The sequence below is a fragment of the Gymnogyps californianus genome, chromosome 10 (assembly GCF_018139145.2).
Source record: "Gymnogyps californianus isolate 813 chromosome 10, ASM1813914v2, whole genome shotgun sequence".
Lineage (NCBI taxonomy): Eukaryota > Metazoa > Chordata > Aves > Accipitriformes > Cathartidae > Gymnogyps > Gymnogyps californianus.
The window spans coordinates 6,588,066-6,603,161 of NC_059480.1; the positions used below are offsets into that span (position 1 = coordinate 6,588,066).

At 38.8% G+C, this 15,096-nt stretch overlaps 1 protein-coding gene across 1 annotated transcript; it reads left to right on the plus strand.

Annotated features, from left to right (window-relative positions):
- Positions 1-8,696: 8,696 nt before the first annotated feature.
- Positions 8,697-15,017, plus strand: MRPS22 (mitochondrial ribosomal protein S22). The gene is made up of 8 exons (XM_050902520.1): positions 8,697-8,817; positions 9,131-9,285; positions 10,031-10,195; positions 11,414-11,557; positions 12,068-12,151; positions 13,114-13,259; positions 14,467-14,575; positions 14,844-15,017. The coding sequence occupies exons 1-8, from the start codon at positions 8,697-8,699 to the stop codon at positions 14,931-14,933; spliced, it is 1,014 nt and encodes a 337-aa protein (XP_050758477.1). The 3' UTR covers positions 14,934-15,017.
- Positions 15,018-15,096: the final 79 nt, after the last annotated feature.

Here is a 15,096-nt window from a genome sequence, read left to right on the forward strand (position 1 = left end):
GCAATGCTTTTAGAGTGTAAAAATCGAGCATTTACACGTTTTAATTGTTTTCATAATAAAAAGGCAATATTACAAATATTTTTGAAAGATGAGGATTCGTTCATGTGTTGAGGGACTTTTGCTACTGTCATTTCTGTGTATGACACACAGCCACACAGTGCCATCTAGTGTTCTGTGGCCATACAGGGAATAACGTTGAGAACTTCGAAAGGATATTCCAAATTATTCCACAATAATAAACATGGATTAGTTTTGTTTTTCAGAAATACAGTACTACGTGATAAAACAATCACATCTAATAGTTGACAAGGCAGATACTATTCTGAACTACCATTCATTTTTGAGTAGCACTGAGGAAATTATTAGGAGAAAGCAAAAGAATATTTGACTATAAAGTAAGCATCATTTAACTGTCATCAGTAGGAGATACAATCATATTTAGAGCATATAGTATATTGCACAGAATCACATATTGTACCAGCATTTAGAAGAATTTTGATCAGGTATACCATAAAAAAAGAGATGAGAGGAGAGGGAGAAAGAGTGAACAACTAATTAAAACAATGCTTTGCTTTAAGGGCAAATATTCGGTCCTCAGGGCTGAAATATGCACAGCAAATGCACAGTCAATTTCAGGGACAGTTATCCAAAACTATACAATACTGATCTCATATTTCTCTGTTGCTCACAGGATCAGACCTAATTTTCTGCTGCCTCAGCACTCAAATTGTCCTTTTAGTTTTTGGATCTGAACTAAAACCATTCAAGCAGTAGCCTACTTAATTTGTAAGTATCAATCAAAAATTCCACTGCCTACTTACAAAGTAAATGGTACTTGGGTTGGAAGTAATTCTGCTGCACTGGAGCACACAGGAAAAATGAAGTGATCTCAGTGCTGCAGCATTCTACTGTAAAGTATCATGTGGATTGGCTGCATCTCAATAATACCTTGTAAGGTTTAGGAAATCTTTGTGCTGTTGCAGAGACGCAAAGGGGACAGAATCTGATTTGCTTTTCCATGCAGCATATAAGCTCCCTTTCAGAGTCAGATCCTGAATTTGTATGTGGCCCAAACTATTGTGCTTTTGATCAAAATTCAGAAGAAAATCATTGACTCTGTTTAGTGACTGGCATGAAGACCAAAAGGTTTCCAGCAAGCAAAACAGCCCAAGGGAGGGCTTGAATAGAGGGAGCAGGATGGTCTTAGATCAGTTTTGGCCAGTTATAAAACTGCATCTTGAGGCTGTAGTTACCTGAAACGCTGTGACACAATCTGGAGGCTTGCTGCTAATGAAATGAGAAGATCCTGCTTCCATTCTTTTTCCCTCAGAGGCTCTGGCACTCATTAGACCCCTCTGTGACTTGATTCAGCTCAATAACCTGAAAGAAAATTATTCATTGTTTCCACTTGGATAATAATTTGAGACTGTTTACGAAAAGATATGATGTGTGTATATGGAGTGGGTGTAAGGGAAGGAATCAGAATCAGGCAGCCCAGAATAGGGTGAATAAAAGGGAGGACCAAGACATTCCCCTTCTGCCGTGCAGTTGTAAAAAAAAAAAAAAAGTCTAACCAGATGATACAAACATTTGGACTTCTGGCACTTTTAGCTTTTCATCTTATTTTTCAGTCTACTTGCTTGCTGTAAGGTTGTTTTTCATCCCCTTCCCCAACAAGGAAAGAATTCCACGCTTTGACTTTGTGTCTGGTACACTCATCCCTCTGACAAATGGGGGCATGCTGCATACAGTGCATGGGGCAGAGTTAGGCCTGTGTTTTTTATGTTTCTGTCACTAATATTTCTCCTGGCATGCTGGGCCATTTGCTGTTTTTTTTTTCCCTTGAAACATTTTATAAAGCCACTACTAGATCTCTCCAGCTGCCCGGCTACATTATTTATTTAGATATGTAATATGTGCCTTCATAAAGATCCAAGCACTTATTCTCGTCCAAATGTACAAACATTGACATATGTTAATGATCATATCATGTATTGCAAAATGGTATGGCTAAGCATACAGGGATTATGGGTAGACAAGACAAAGAGCTGTGGTAACACAGTGTACAGGTTTCTACCCATATACATACTCTCTGAAAACCAAAAGAAGCATAAATGCAATTACTCATTCAGTGCACAGTTTTAAAACAGTTTGTAAAGAATATACATATATATTTTGCCCCAGATTAAGCAGGTATAGCACCAGCTGAATAATTTTTATCCACACTGTTCTGGAAATCATCTAGTGACATCTCATACTCTACTCAGACAGTTTGTCCAAAAATGGATGGGAGTCTTCCTATTAACTCTAGTGGGAAACCTAATAAATGTCAAGAGGTTTACTTGGAAATAAATGGTGAAAACAATCTGATAACTATTTGACCAAATTAATTCTATGTATATTTTTGTTTCTAGGATTTTCTTGAGTTGCTTGGCTAGAAAGAAAGTAACAAGAGTAAACACAACTGGAAACTGTTCTTGTGAGATACGCTCTCCACTAAACAGCTGAATAACCATTTAATCTTGGACCTAAAGACAACCTTCATATCAAACAGGTAAATAGAGTTGTTTGGCTAGCAAATCAAAATACTTCTGCTTAAAACAAATGAAAAAATGTTAGATTTTAACAGCCTAACAGAAATGGCTGAGATTTAAACTGAAACTAAATTCTTTTAGCTCTGCTTCTGTGAGATAAAAATATCTTTTACTTTCTGAGCCTTTTCTTTCACTTATTTGATCATGAAGAGAAGATACCATAGATTTATGTGTTGTTTGTACTGGAGAGCACAGCTGGTTTAGCTTTTCTGTCAGACCCCCAGGATCCTGTCTTTATAATGAGTTTTTTAAATGCACGGTGGGTTTGCCTGAGCAAATTTAATTTGTATTACGTTCTGGATCTGAAGGAAAGGAAAAAAAAAAACCAGAACAACCCCCCCCCAAAACTCCTCCAGCACCACCTTTAGAAGAGAGAGGATTTTATTTTAAATAGTGTTAAAAAGTCCTTTAGTCGGGTATGGGTAAGAAATCGGTTAAAAAAAAGTTGGCCCTGTCATATAGGCTATTTAAATATATAATAGCAAGCCAAAGGTATGCATTGCCCTTATCAACAACCAAGTAAATAAAAAAATGCATATTGTTAAATAGCAAACTACAGGGGCTTATTTCCATGAAAAATTAATTTGGGGAAAGAAGAAAGAGAAAACAAGGTGACACAACAAATCCTAATAAATCCAGATGAATTCAAAGTAATATAAGATGCAAATAGGAAGGCTTGGAGGCAATATGAAGAACAATTAGGAGATTTAAAGAAAAATAATTACATAAATCAGAAGAAGGGAACTTATGAAAGAATCCCAGAGACAGATGGAGTATCAGAGGCAAACAGAACGTGAGATGGGAATGGCACGTGGTTAAGAGTGGTTTCTTGGCATCACTAAGCAACAAGATGGCCAGTTGTGAGGTAACTGCTCTTTAAACTGGAAACAAATAAACACAGACAAAAAATTATGATAGAGACTGAACCAGTTTTGGGAGAAATTAATCTATTTAACTGTAACAAGTCATCAGCAGAAAAATGTATTCACCTACTTCTGAAAGAACTGAAGAATGAAGTGGTTGTGTCTGTTAATAAAATCAGTTATTATGAGAAAAGGCTGGAAGAAACAAAATTTTGCAGCTACCATTGAATAGGTATTAGAACAGTTTGTAACTAGGACGATATGCTTCTATGTCAGGTAAATTCATTGATAAAATAATTAAATGAAAAACCATAAAATGATACAATAGTCCTGATGAAACCTGGATAAAAAAAGCAGGAAAATCATATCTCCAGGCTACTTTGGAAGAGTGACAAAATATGACAAAGTGTAACTAGTAGACACATCTGATTTGGATTTTTATGAAGCCTTTGACAACTGGCCAAGCAATACACATAATACACATCTAGGTTTAATCAGGACAGTCTAGGTTTCAGAATATTCTGTCAGGTGTCAGGTTTCAGTGAAAAACAGATAAAAGTACAATTATGAGAGAAAGGTATTGACCGCTTGTGTTAGCAACAGGAGAGAAGGGAAAAATTATAATTAACCTTTGAACTGGAGTGTGCCATCTCCTCCAAACATTCCTGTCCCCAGAGAACGAAACAAACCAACAAATCTGCCAGGATCCTTGCTCTGTCCTTATACTGTGGAAGTAAAGGTATCAGATACGTCCCATCCTGCCCACACATAACAATTTGTGCTGGACACCAGATTTAGTTCACAATGCCCTGGCGAGTGCTTGGATTCAGATGGACAGGACTTTAAATAGTGATGGAATGAGAGGGAGGTTAAAAACTGATTAAGAATGGGGAAAACAACACTTACTCAAATCCTACCTTACTCTGAATAATCCTGAATATTTACTATTTTTTTTTCCTGACAATTCATTTTTAAAAGATAAGTATTACAAGAGCAGAAAGGAAGAATAAAATTTATTTGAAAAATATGGACTTAATTCAGAGCTTGCTGAAGTCAAGGAAGGACTTCCAATGGCTTTAATGGGCTTGGCTCAAGCCCTTATAGTGTAGCAAAGAAAACAATATAAACTGAAGTGGGATTTATATCCCTACTATAAATAATGTATGTAATCTCAATTACTGGAGACAGTATTTGTATATATCTAATTTATCATTATTAAAGTGAGATTATGGCAGCTTTATGTGAGACAGAGGCAAATCTGGGTCATTACTGAAAACAGTTCATTTACATTATCCACTATAACTACTCAGGCACTCATTCTTCATGTTGAAAATCTCAATCTTGCCCCCCTGTGGCCCACAGGAATATAGCACATGCGCACAGTGTAAGTTCGTCTGAAACTAGACTGAAAATGAAAATGAAGAGCACGTATAATTGTTTTTGTTTTGTCATTTTTTCTTCAAATTCAAATGTCAAAGAGTCAAGGCACAAATAAAACCTAGAGGGACACTTGCTCATCAACCTATGCTTACTATTAGCACTTGCAAAACCTGACAGCACCAAAGAAACAAACTTGGAAGACTTTTGCATAATGTTTCACTCATTCCCTCTCACTAAGGATATTTACATAGGCGACAGAAGGCAGCTGTTCACGCAGGATGATAATGGCTATAGATGAGCTCAATTACTTGAGTTTCAGTGGGCATCTCAGTTATTATTTGTAAAAATGGGCTTTGTCCACAGAACTACCCATAACTCTACCCTCAGAGATAAGTTTGGCCCAGCAGCCCAGGATGGAGTTCTACAGTCACACTGATCTGTCCCTGCTGTCAAGTATCGAAATGAAATTTGAAAATAAACCAGCTTCAGATGTCTATGTGGTCTTTAAGACAGAAAATAGCCACTTCGATGTATTAGCAAAGGCTCATGCATCATCATCACCACCATCATCAAAATAGCTACCCAGGGCTCTGGATGGCAATGCAAATCCATGGCTACAGACCTTAAAAGACAATTCCAGAGAAAATAATACTCTCTCCCCTAAACAAAAGAAACTGGCAAATAAGATGCTTGCAGGTAATATGCCTGAAAATAGACAATCATATTACAAATGACCACCCCAATAATTTTAGCAAAAAACCACCCCACTCCATCTATGTACATGGGGAAACAAAACCAACCACATCTAATATATTAGTCCTTTAAAGACTAATTTGATGATATAATAAGGTTTATGTCACCTCTCTTACTTCAGCACTCTCTGCCTTCTCTGTGAAAAATAATTTCTCTTCAGATTAATCCATGCAGGTTTAGTAAAAACAGCTTCCAACCTGGTCCATTGTGTGCCTCAGAAAAATGTTCCACAGGATTGCCAGATTCTTTCTTATCAGGAACAACAGAACCAACCATTAATTTTAAAAAGGTCATGTCATCAACTGTGGACGTGTACACAGCCTTACCGGGTTCACTCTTTTTCTTCTTACAGCAGCTGGATGCAGTTACCAAAACTTATATTTTGTATTTTTCACTGTATTTTTTCCAAGAAAGAATTATTCCTTCCTAACAACTCCTTACTACTAATTTGACATATTTATTATTCAGAAAGCCTGGTAAACTACAGCCCCTTATTTTATCAATTAAATAGGCAAAGCAACAATGCAAGCTCCTGAGATCCCCATTTGCCTTCTCCTTCCCTGAGATGTTAACCAAACTGGTTCACTCTCAGCAGCCATCTGATACTTTTGCCCTCCTGAAACTACCAACAAAAAGGAAATTAATGCCAATTGTGGAGGTAATTTCGTATTGACACTTTTCCAATAGAATCCAGACTTAGACCACCAATGTGTTTCACAGGGGACACCCACCCGTCATCAGATGGTTGTAATTTTCCAATAGCAACTGTCCTGGGATGCATTCAAAACAATAACAAAAGCTAAGAAAGATTCTTTATTTCATTACCAATTTTTACACCACTGATTCTTCAAGCTGGTGTTATATTTTTAAGTATACCAATACAAAACATCCTACTTAAAATGGTTACTTCAGTACAAACAAAAACCATAAATAAAATAGAATCAACCTATCCAATATAAATTGGTATCATTTTATAAATTATGTTAACCTGCTATACTTCCATCTACAGTATAGTTAGTTAATATTTCCTTTCATCCCACCAGCCAAAAGGCTAATCCTCACAGCAGCTGTTACTACTCCAGTACAGAATGAATGTGAATTTAACCTCTCCTGGATAAAGCCTAATAAATTCGGTTGTTGTTCTAAGCACTTCTGTGAATTAAAATGGACGTTGGCTTGCCATCCAAATTCATGAACAGGTCTGAAGTGGCTTTTAGGCAAGTCGCCAAATAACTTCCCAATTCCCTTATAGGGTATAGCTCTCACTCCAGAGATCTTCCGAGCAAGAATTGAAAAACAACATCTTCTCCTTTTCCTCAAAATTATTTTTCATTTTCTTAACATTATTTAAATAAATTAAGCACAACATTACATTAAAATAATATTAAGGGTTCATTTGCACTCTTTAATTCTCAATGATTTCAACTTAATTGTACCAATACAACTATGAGAAGAATATGCCCTCCTGCAACCTTTCGGACAATGCAAAGGCCAGGATATTGAAAAGCTTGAATATAAAATGCAACGCAGCACGTGTGTTTGGATATTGAATAAGGCTGAGGAAAATAGGAATACTCCCCAATACAATGAAGATCTATTATTAGAAACAAATATATTTTTCATCTGATGCTTAACTTTATTCTAATGAAAACCAATATATGCTATAAAGTCTTCCTTTTCTCCAAGACTTTAATCTCCATTTTCAAAAGTAACATAATTTAGACTTTGATTTGGCAAAGCAATGAACAACCCACTAAACTTTAAAACAATTGGAAATCTACAGAATTTAAGCACGTTACTTGTGTTTCCATATCTTCCCTCCTGGAGATGAAATATTTCCTGTTTGGACAGGAAGTCATCAGCCAGCTTGCATCAACGTGTTGTTTTGAACATTATAAAATTTGAAGCATTCAGGGCCCCTGTACAGAGACTTGCCTGCTGATAACAGGTTTTCTTTCCGTTTCACACACCCCTAACCACAGTCTGCAAGACTGAAATTCACAATAGAAGATACAGACCAGCTACAGAAAATAAACTTTCAACCTGTTGAAATACTCTGTTATAAGAAGTCAGTTATTGTTTTAATGAAATAACATACCAGTTTCAACTGCATACCCCCTCTTCACAGCCATTAGATCGGATCTGGTGTATCTACTGGCTACAAAATTTAATTTCGGTTTTATGCTTCAATACAGGTATTTATTTTCTCTCCTTCACAAAAATGCTAAAGCTCCCCGAACATGAGAAGACTGAACTCATCACCACCAATGGCAGTGACTCCTTTCACCAGACTGAGGAAACCGATGCACTGAAGAGGCACAGGTACTTCTCAGGTAGTACTTCCAGACATGAATACTCCTGCTTTACTTGCTGTGTCCTTTGGAGTTCCCCCAAATTACGGGCCAGATGGAAAATCTGCTACCTGACAACCACACAAGCCCTTTCAGTCACCACGCAAGTGCCAAATTAGCAAGGAGAGCCACGTGAGGTTTTTAATTTTGTATAAATTACCACAGTATTTCTCCCTCTCAGGCAGACTGCCCAAGAACCCGGCTGACCAACCCGAGGGGCATCAGACCAGGCAGCTGCTGATAAAGTGCACCCACCTACCACCTCACACCTTTCCTAATCTCTGAGCAGTTGCAGTTTACCAGTGGTTTAATCGCGGCAGTGTGCACGGTGGCCTCAAGTCGTCTTTTTTCCTACTACTTTGTCTCCCCGCTAAGCAAGGAAACCTGCCAGCGGGGAGCCCTGCTCCATCCGCGTCCCTCACGCCGCGCTCCCGCTCCCGCCACCGGCATTGTCCCTGCTTTAACAGGAATAGCAGAACGGGTTCCCACCCTAACCTGGCCCTCACCTCCGCCTCAGCAGCGTTTTAATAACACAAACGCACTGGGAGCGGTTTCTTGCCTTTTCCCTCGGGGAAAAGGCTCGGGGGACGGCGCTTCTTCCTCACCCGGGCGGGCTCACCGCCCGGGACCGCCACTCCCCCCGCGGCGCCGCTCTGCCAGGCCGCTGAGGGGAAGGGAGACTCCATTTCCCGGCGTGCCTGGAAGGGCGATCGGGCGCGCGCGTCGTCGGCGGGGCGGGAAGGGGCGTATGTAAGATGGCGGCGCTCGGGGCGTGGGGCTCCGCGGCCGTGCCCGCGCGGCTGTCGCGCGTGGCGCGAAGGTTGTGGGGCTGGCCCGCGCGGCGGGGGCTCGGGCAGGACGCGGGGGCCGCGGACGGTATGTCAAAGGGGGCGCGGAGGGGACGCCCCCGGCCGCGTCCCATAGCCTGCAAGCGCCCGTTTAGCCGCCCGCGCCCTTCGTGGTGGGCGCCTGCAGCCCCACGGGGGCCGAGGGGGAGGGAAGCGGGACGGGGTGGGTGTGCCGGCGCGGGGGGGCCCGGCGAGGGCGGGAGGAGGCGTGGGGGACTGCCGCGGGGCCTTCGGGTGAGGGGAGGGGGTGGCGTGACCGCGGCCGTCTCCTCTCCCCCCGCCCCGCGCAGGCAGCGGCTTCCCCGCCAACCGGGTTAACAGCGTGTGAAACCCTCCTGCAGAAGGAAAAGCCGCCAAGCCTGCCTTTGCGGATGAAGCGGTTCAAAATCTGCTCTACAAAATGACAGGGCTCAACCTGCAGAAGGTTTTTAGGCCGGTGAAAAAGGAGCTTAAACCGCCCAAGTACAAGCTGATGACAGAAGCTCAGCTGGAAGAGGTAGGCTGCTCTGCTTCGTTTTGAAATAAGGTTTGGTTTTAGCAAAAAGTCTGTAGCAGTTCCTATTTCTGCTTTCTTTAATGCTGCTGGTGAAAACATTTCGGTTTCTTTCCTTTGTTTCAGGTCATTTCCTAAATTAGTGTAAATCAGTGTTTGTTCACTTTAAATAGTCACTTTTATTTACCCAGTTTTTCCCGATTTTTATGCAATATGGAAGGAAATTGGGCGCTTTTTTTCTTTCCCCTTTCCTTATGCTTCCTAATTGTGTTAAATGTCTTTATCTGATATTTAAATTATAGCTCTGGGAATCCTTTGACTACTTTTTTTTCCTGTTGTCTGACCGTGCTCCAGGATGACAAAGGGGCCTGACTTAAGCTAGTTCTTCTGTAACCACAATCACAGCTATATGTAAACTGTTGGTTGTTGTTTATGCTTTGGGGGAAATTTACTATGGAAAAATACCTGAAATAAACTTGGTGTTTGCAGTAGTATATGTAGATTTTAGTTTTGGAACTTGATCCAGCAATTTGCCCAAGTTACAGTAGTGGTATATTGTTCACAAGCAATTCATCTACCTGGAGATTGCATTAGTGTCTCACTTCTCAACTGCAGAAGAAAATAAAAAGATTTTAAAAATTTCTCTCTAAATGAAAATATTTGTCCCAAAATTGTATGTTAGCTTTCCGATAGGGTGATTTTTTTTTTTAATTGTAAAATTAAACTACTTTTTTTTTTTCCCCCCAAGGCCACAAGAAAAGCCATTGAGGAAGCTAAAGAAAAACTAATCATGCCCCCTGTTTTGAATGAACGAGAGCCAATTGATGATGTCTTGGCAGAAGACAAATTCCTTGAAGGAACTGAAACTACGAAATATGTGTTTACAGATTTAACTTACTCCATTCCACATCGTGTAAGTAACAATGTATTAATTTATTTTAAGAGCTTTTCATTCTTAATTTCAAAATAAGCTTTAGGTTTTAATAAAATGCAGTTATAGCAGTTTACGGAAAGGCTGAGGAGTTGTAGATTCAGTCTGGTACAAGGCAATACAAAGACATGTATTTCTAAATGTTTGCTTCTATCTGATAATGACAAATTACATTCCAGTGGTCAAAAGCAGGCGTGGGGAGGGGAAGCTGTGCGATAGTTAGTTAATTATTTTAAAAGCAGATGCTTGTGATATGCTAGGAGTGCTGAGTTCTTCCATACTTCCTAGAAGCTTTCTGTGGAATTGGATTACTTAGTACTGTGCATAGACCAAAAGATGGAGCTACTTTACAGTTGCAAAGATCTGGTGGAAAGCTGAGTAAATGATAAATGAATTCACAGGAAAGCTGTGAAGAAACAGTTGTCAAATAGAATTGTGGAGTATAGGAATAAAGATTTCTTTGTATAATGAAACATCTAGATTGTCTTAAGTACCAGTAGTAAGAGGCTGGAAAAATTCTTAACAAATAGTTATGATTCTAAGAAGTCTCCATGGTTCAAACATCCATACAGTGATGATCCTGTGAAATGAATTGCCAAGTCTTGCATCTATTACTCCATCTGAGAGCTCTCTCCAGGAACCTGCTTTTTATTCTTCTGCCTCAATGTATTGAAAACTTCCTTGTCCCAACAAACTTTCCTGTCTGCTACCCTAAATCAAATATGCTTGTGAACAGATCTGAGTGTATCGTTTTGGTGGTTGTATTTTTTGTTTTGCGCTTGCCTTTACTTGATTCTAGCACCTACCTCTGAAACAAAGTTTAAAAAGTACAAGACACTTGCATCCTTAATTTAGTGTGTGTTATTAAATGCATGAAATCAGGCCAGCAGCAATGCTAATTCCTTTCTCAGGGTATTAGTTATGTTACCTGTCTAAACGTCACAGAGCTGTAGCTTTTAGTGTAGGCGCATGCAGAGTTATGTCATACAGTAAAATTAAGGTGCAAATGTAGCCCTTAATTAGCAGGTACCAAGGAAGAAATGATGAATCTAGCACATAGCAACAATCAATTAGAAACTGGTATTATTAGTGTGAGTTTAGGTATAGAAGGACTTTGCCAAATAATCTTTTTTATGATGTTTCTGGCTATGAAGAGAGAAGACTTTGGGAGGTAATGCTCTTTTTTTACCTTCTTTTCAGGAACGTTTCATTGTAGTTAGAGAACCAAATGGTGTATTACGCAAAGCAACCTGGGAAGAACGAGACAGAATGATACAGATATTCTTCCCAAAAGAAGGGCGCAGAGTTTTTCCCCCAGTGGTATTCAAGGACGAACACCTTGTGGTAAGATCTTCCTGGTTTTGAAAACTGATCGTTTTTATTTAATTGTGCTCTGATAGTGAAGCTGTGCTATTTGGACAGAGTAGCTCTGAATAAGCCAGTCTGCTTGTATGTTTTAAGCTGCTTGCATTCTGTTTTGAACAATTGCTTAACCATTGTAACTTTATTATAAGTATTTTAACTAAGTTCCAGGTTAGGGCCAGGTAAAGCCTGGATAGGTGTAAATATTCTGTCATACTAGAAATCCACATTTAATTGTTATGCATTGATGAAATTGTATGCTTAATCTGAAAATGTGAACTGGTATTTCAGGGGGAAAAAAAAAAAATCAAAAAACTTTGTATTAGTTTCATCAAGGCAGTTACTGTACTTTTATCCATTTCGTCTTGTGATTAAGGGGATACTCACTGTAAGTGTTGCCCAGAACAGAAATGTTGTGGCTGCTGTTTAGATTTTGGAGTGTTGGAATGGTGTGATACAGAATCTATTCCTCAATTTGAACTGTTGTTTTAGACTGTGTTTCAGCAAGACCGTCATGAGGATATCCTTAACATGTGCATTGCTCAGTTTGAGCCAGATTCACCTGACTATATCAGAGTGAGTTCACTTTTCATTTTTCTAGTAAAAAAAAAAAGTGTTAGTGAAGAACTTGAGGTTTTGTTTTGTAAACATAAATATTATCTGGGGATCAAGGGTGGTGTTCATGTATTCTTTTTTTCCCCATATAGATTACCTGTTATCCTTGTGATGAGTTTTGTGGGTTTTTTTCTTGCAGAAGAGTAAAACAGGATTCTGTTTAAGTAATTTTCAACAGTATAGAAAGAACTACAGATGCATAAAACCAGTCTTTATATAGGTATTTTTGGTATCAAACCAGAATTGATGATAATGCCCATAAGCGGCCTAAGCCAGAGTTGTGCTACTAAAGTCATGCTAACTGCTGTGTTAGGATTTGAAAAGATGAGGTAGATAACTGATGAAGTGCACCTGAGAGCACTGTACAAAGTACTATTTTTGACAAAGACCAGGTACAAAAATACACTTCTAGCTGAAATATTTAAATTTAGTAAGTGTAGTTACTGGTCAATATACCTGCCTTTAAAATGTTTACATTCTCAGTGATTTGAGAAACTATTACAGCTTACAGAGAAGTGATTTCTATTAGGCAATTTTTTAAGTACCTTTTCTTCAAAGTAAAATTTCACCTCTTTGCCCTAGTATTTTTCTCCTTAAAGAATAGATTACAACTGGACAGCAATGAAAATGAAGGTTCAGAGGTTATGTCCCTCCCTCCCCAAATCTTCAGTACAGAGCTAGTATTGAGCTTTCTCTTAACATACAGATGTCTGTGCCTAAGTACTAAGAACTGAGTTATCCTAGTGTTACCCTGAATTGTAACATATATAAAGCTTTAAGGTAGCATGGTTCAGCCTGTGGCTTGCTCCTGCACTTTAGGGAGGTCTGAAAATAGATTAAAAACTCTGAGAGAGAGGTAGAGGGGAGAAACTGTCATCAAGCTCCAGTTATGCTAATGAAACTGAAACCTTTTCTGTGTATAGGTTCATCATCGGACATATGATGACATTGAGAAACATGCTAAATATGATCTGCTCCGTTCGACAAGACACTTTGGAGGAATGGTATGGTATCTAGTAAACAGAAAGAAAACGGATGGCTTACTAATAGATATGATCCACAGAGACTTGTAAGTGGTGTTTGTCACTTATTAATTCTGCTTGTCTAAAGAAACAGAATACAAGTACCATTGTTTGAAAATAAAAACAGTATTTCTGTAAGATGCATACAGGTTTTCATTGCATGAAATTTTAGGCTAGCTGTAACTCTTAAGTTATATAGATGCTGAATGGAAGTGCCAACTACAGTCCATGAAGTTGTACAGTATTAAACTAGGTTTCTGCAGAAATTAGCCTTTTGTAGTTGTTGGGCTTTTATTTTTGTTTCCCCATGTAATTGTCAGTACAATTCCAGCTCTGGACAGTGCTATCTTAAAGCCTACCAATTTTATACTACTGAGCTCAATTTTGGCTTTCAAGATTGACACACTCTGGGTTTTAGAGCAATTCCTAAGTAGCTTAGAACAGACAGATACACTTTCATTTTAATGGATGGATTTCTGTAAGATACGCTGCTAAACTTATTCAAAACTCCCTGAATTGAATTCTTCAAAACGTCACTAGAGAAAGGAGAAATTCGTACAATTGGAACTCCAAGTTGCAGTGATGGTGGCATTCATTTCCTACTGTTGAAATTAGAAAATTTCAACAGGTGGTCAGATCTTTCTTTTAAACCTGAGGATATGAAGAAATATAGGGAAGTTCCAGTTTTGGAATCAAACTGTTAAAGGGAAGATTAAAATATCTGGATAATTTAAATTACCAGAGTTTGGAGCATCTTTACCTGCCACCCACCCACTTTTGGCTTATACTTACCTTTATGTAAAACACCTGTTCCAGTTTTAAATTCAGCTGAGGGCTAGGTGTCACAAGGTCTCTAATACTACTTCTGTAACATGCTAGTTACTGCAGTCAGTGTTAAGTTTCCCTTTAGCACAGTTGTTCCGCTCAATACTTGTTATTGGGTAATTAATGGTATTTTACAGAGCGATTTCAGCTCTTACTGCTGAACAGTACATCAGGCTTAAACTGCAGTATGGATAAATGTACCTTACCTGGTGCACCTTGGTGTTCACATGCTTCTGGTCTTCCTTCTTATGAACAGGCTGCCATTGTAATAGGTGATGGATGGTGCCTGTTTAGCTGTATATTCTAATGACTGTATACTCAGTGAAAGCAGAAGTTTATGAAAGCCTGTGGTGTGCAAAGTACACTTTCTCTAAATGCTCTAAGTATTAAGAGAAAGTAATTGCTACAAATGGGCCTCTCTTTGTTTAGGCTGGACGACACTACAAGTTTAATTACACTGTATCATATGCTTCATCCTGAATGTCAATCAGCAAAAGAAGCTAAAGAAGGGAAACTTCAAGGAGTTGATCTGATCAAGGTATGCTTTTCTACTTTAAGGATACTTAACTACAGAAGAGAAAGCTTTTAAACAGCAGAAACCTATTTAGTAGTCTAAATTTCTTCTTACCTTAAGAAGCAGGTATTGAACTGGAACTGTTGTGCATGCCAGGTTGTTTTTTTTCTTTTTTCAAACTATATATAGCTACACCAGGATTTCATTTGTAGCTGGCTGATCTACTACTGGAATGATGAAATCTCATTATGCTCTTAATTGTACATTAATCTCTCTCCTGCCATGTTTGCAGGTATTTGTGAAAACTGAATCGCAGAAAGAAGGCTATATACAACTGGCCCTCCAGGCTTATGAAGAAGCAATGGCTACTTCTACGGCTTGAGGAAATAAACCTGTAGTTCATCATAAGTTTTAAGTCTGTTTATAAACATTCTCTGTAGAGGATTCCACAATAAATACTTTAAACAACTGACTCTTCTAGAAAATTTTTTACTAAAATATGTAAGAGTCACTACAGCAGCTTGTTATTTTCATAAGTTCTGTAA

Excerpts from the sequence above, each read along its gene's own strand:
- MRPS22 (XM_050902520.1), top strand. The coding sequence starts at position 8,697 with ATGGCGGCGCTCGGGGCGTGGGGCTCCGCGGCCGTGCCCGCGCGGCTG. Across the intron at positions 9,286-10,030 it reads CAGAAGCTCAGCTGGAAGAG|GCCACAAGAAAAGCCATTGA; the intron begins GTAGGCTGCTCT and ends TTTCCCCCCAAG. Across the intron at positions 11,558-12,067 it reads TCAAGGACGAACACCTTGTG|ACTGTGTTTCAGCAAGACCG; the intron begins GTAAGATCTTCC and ends CTGTTGTTTTAG.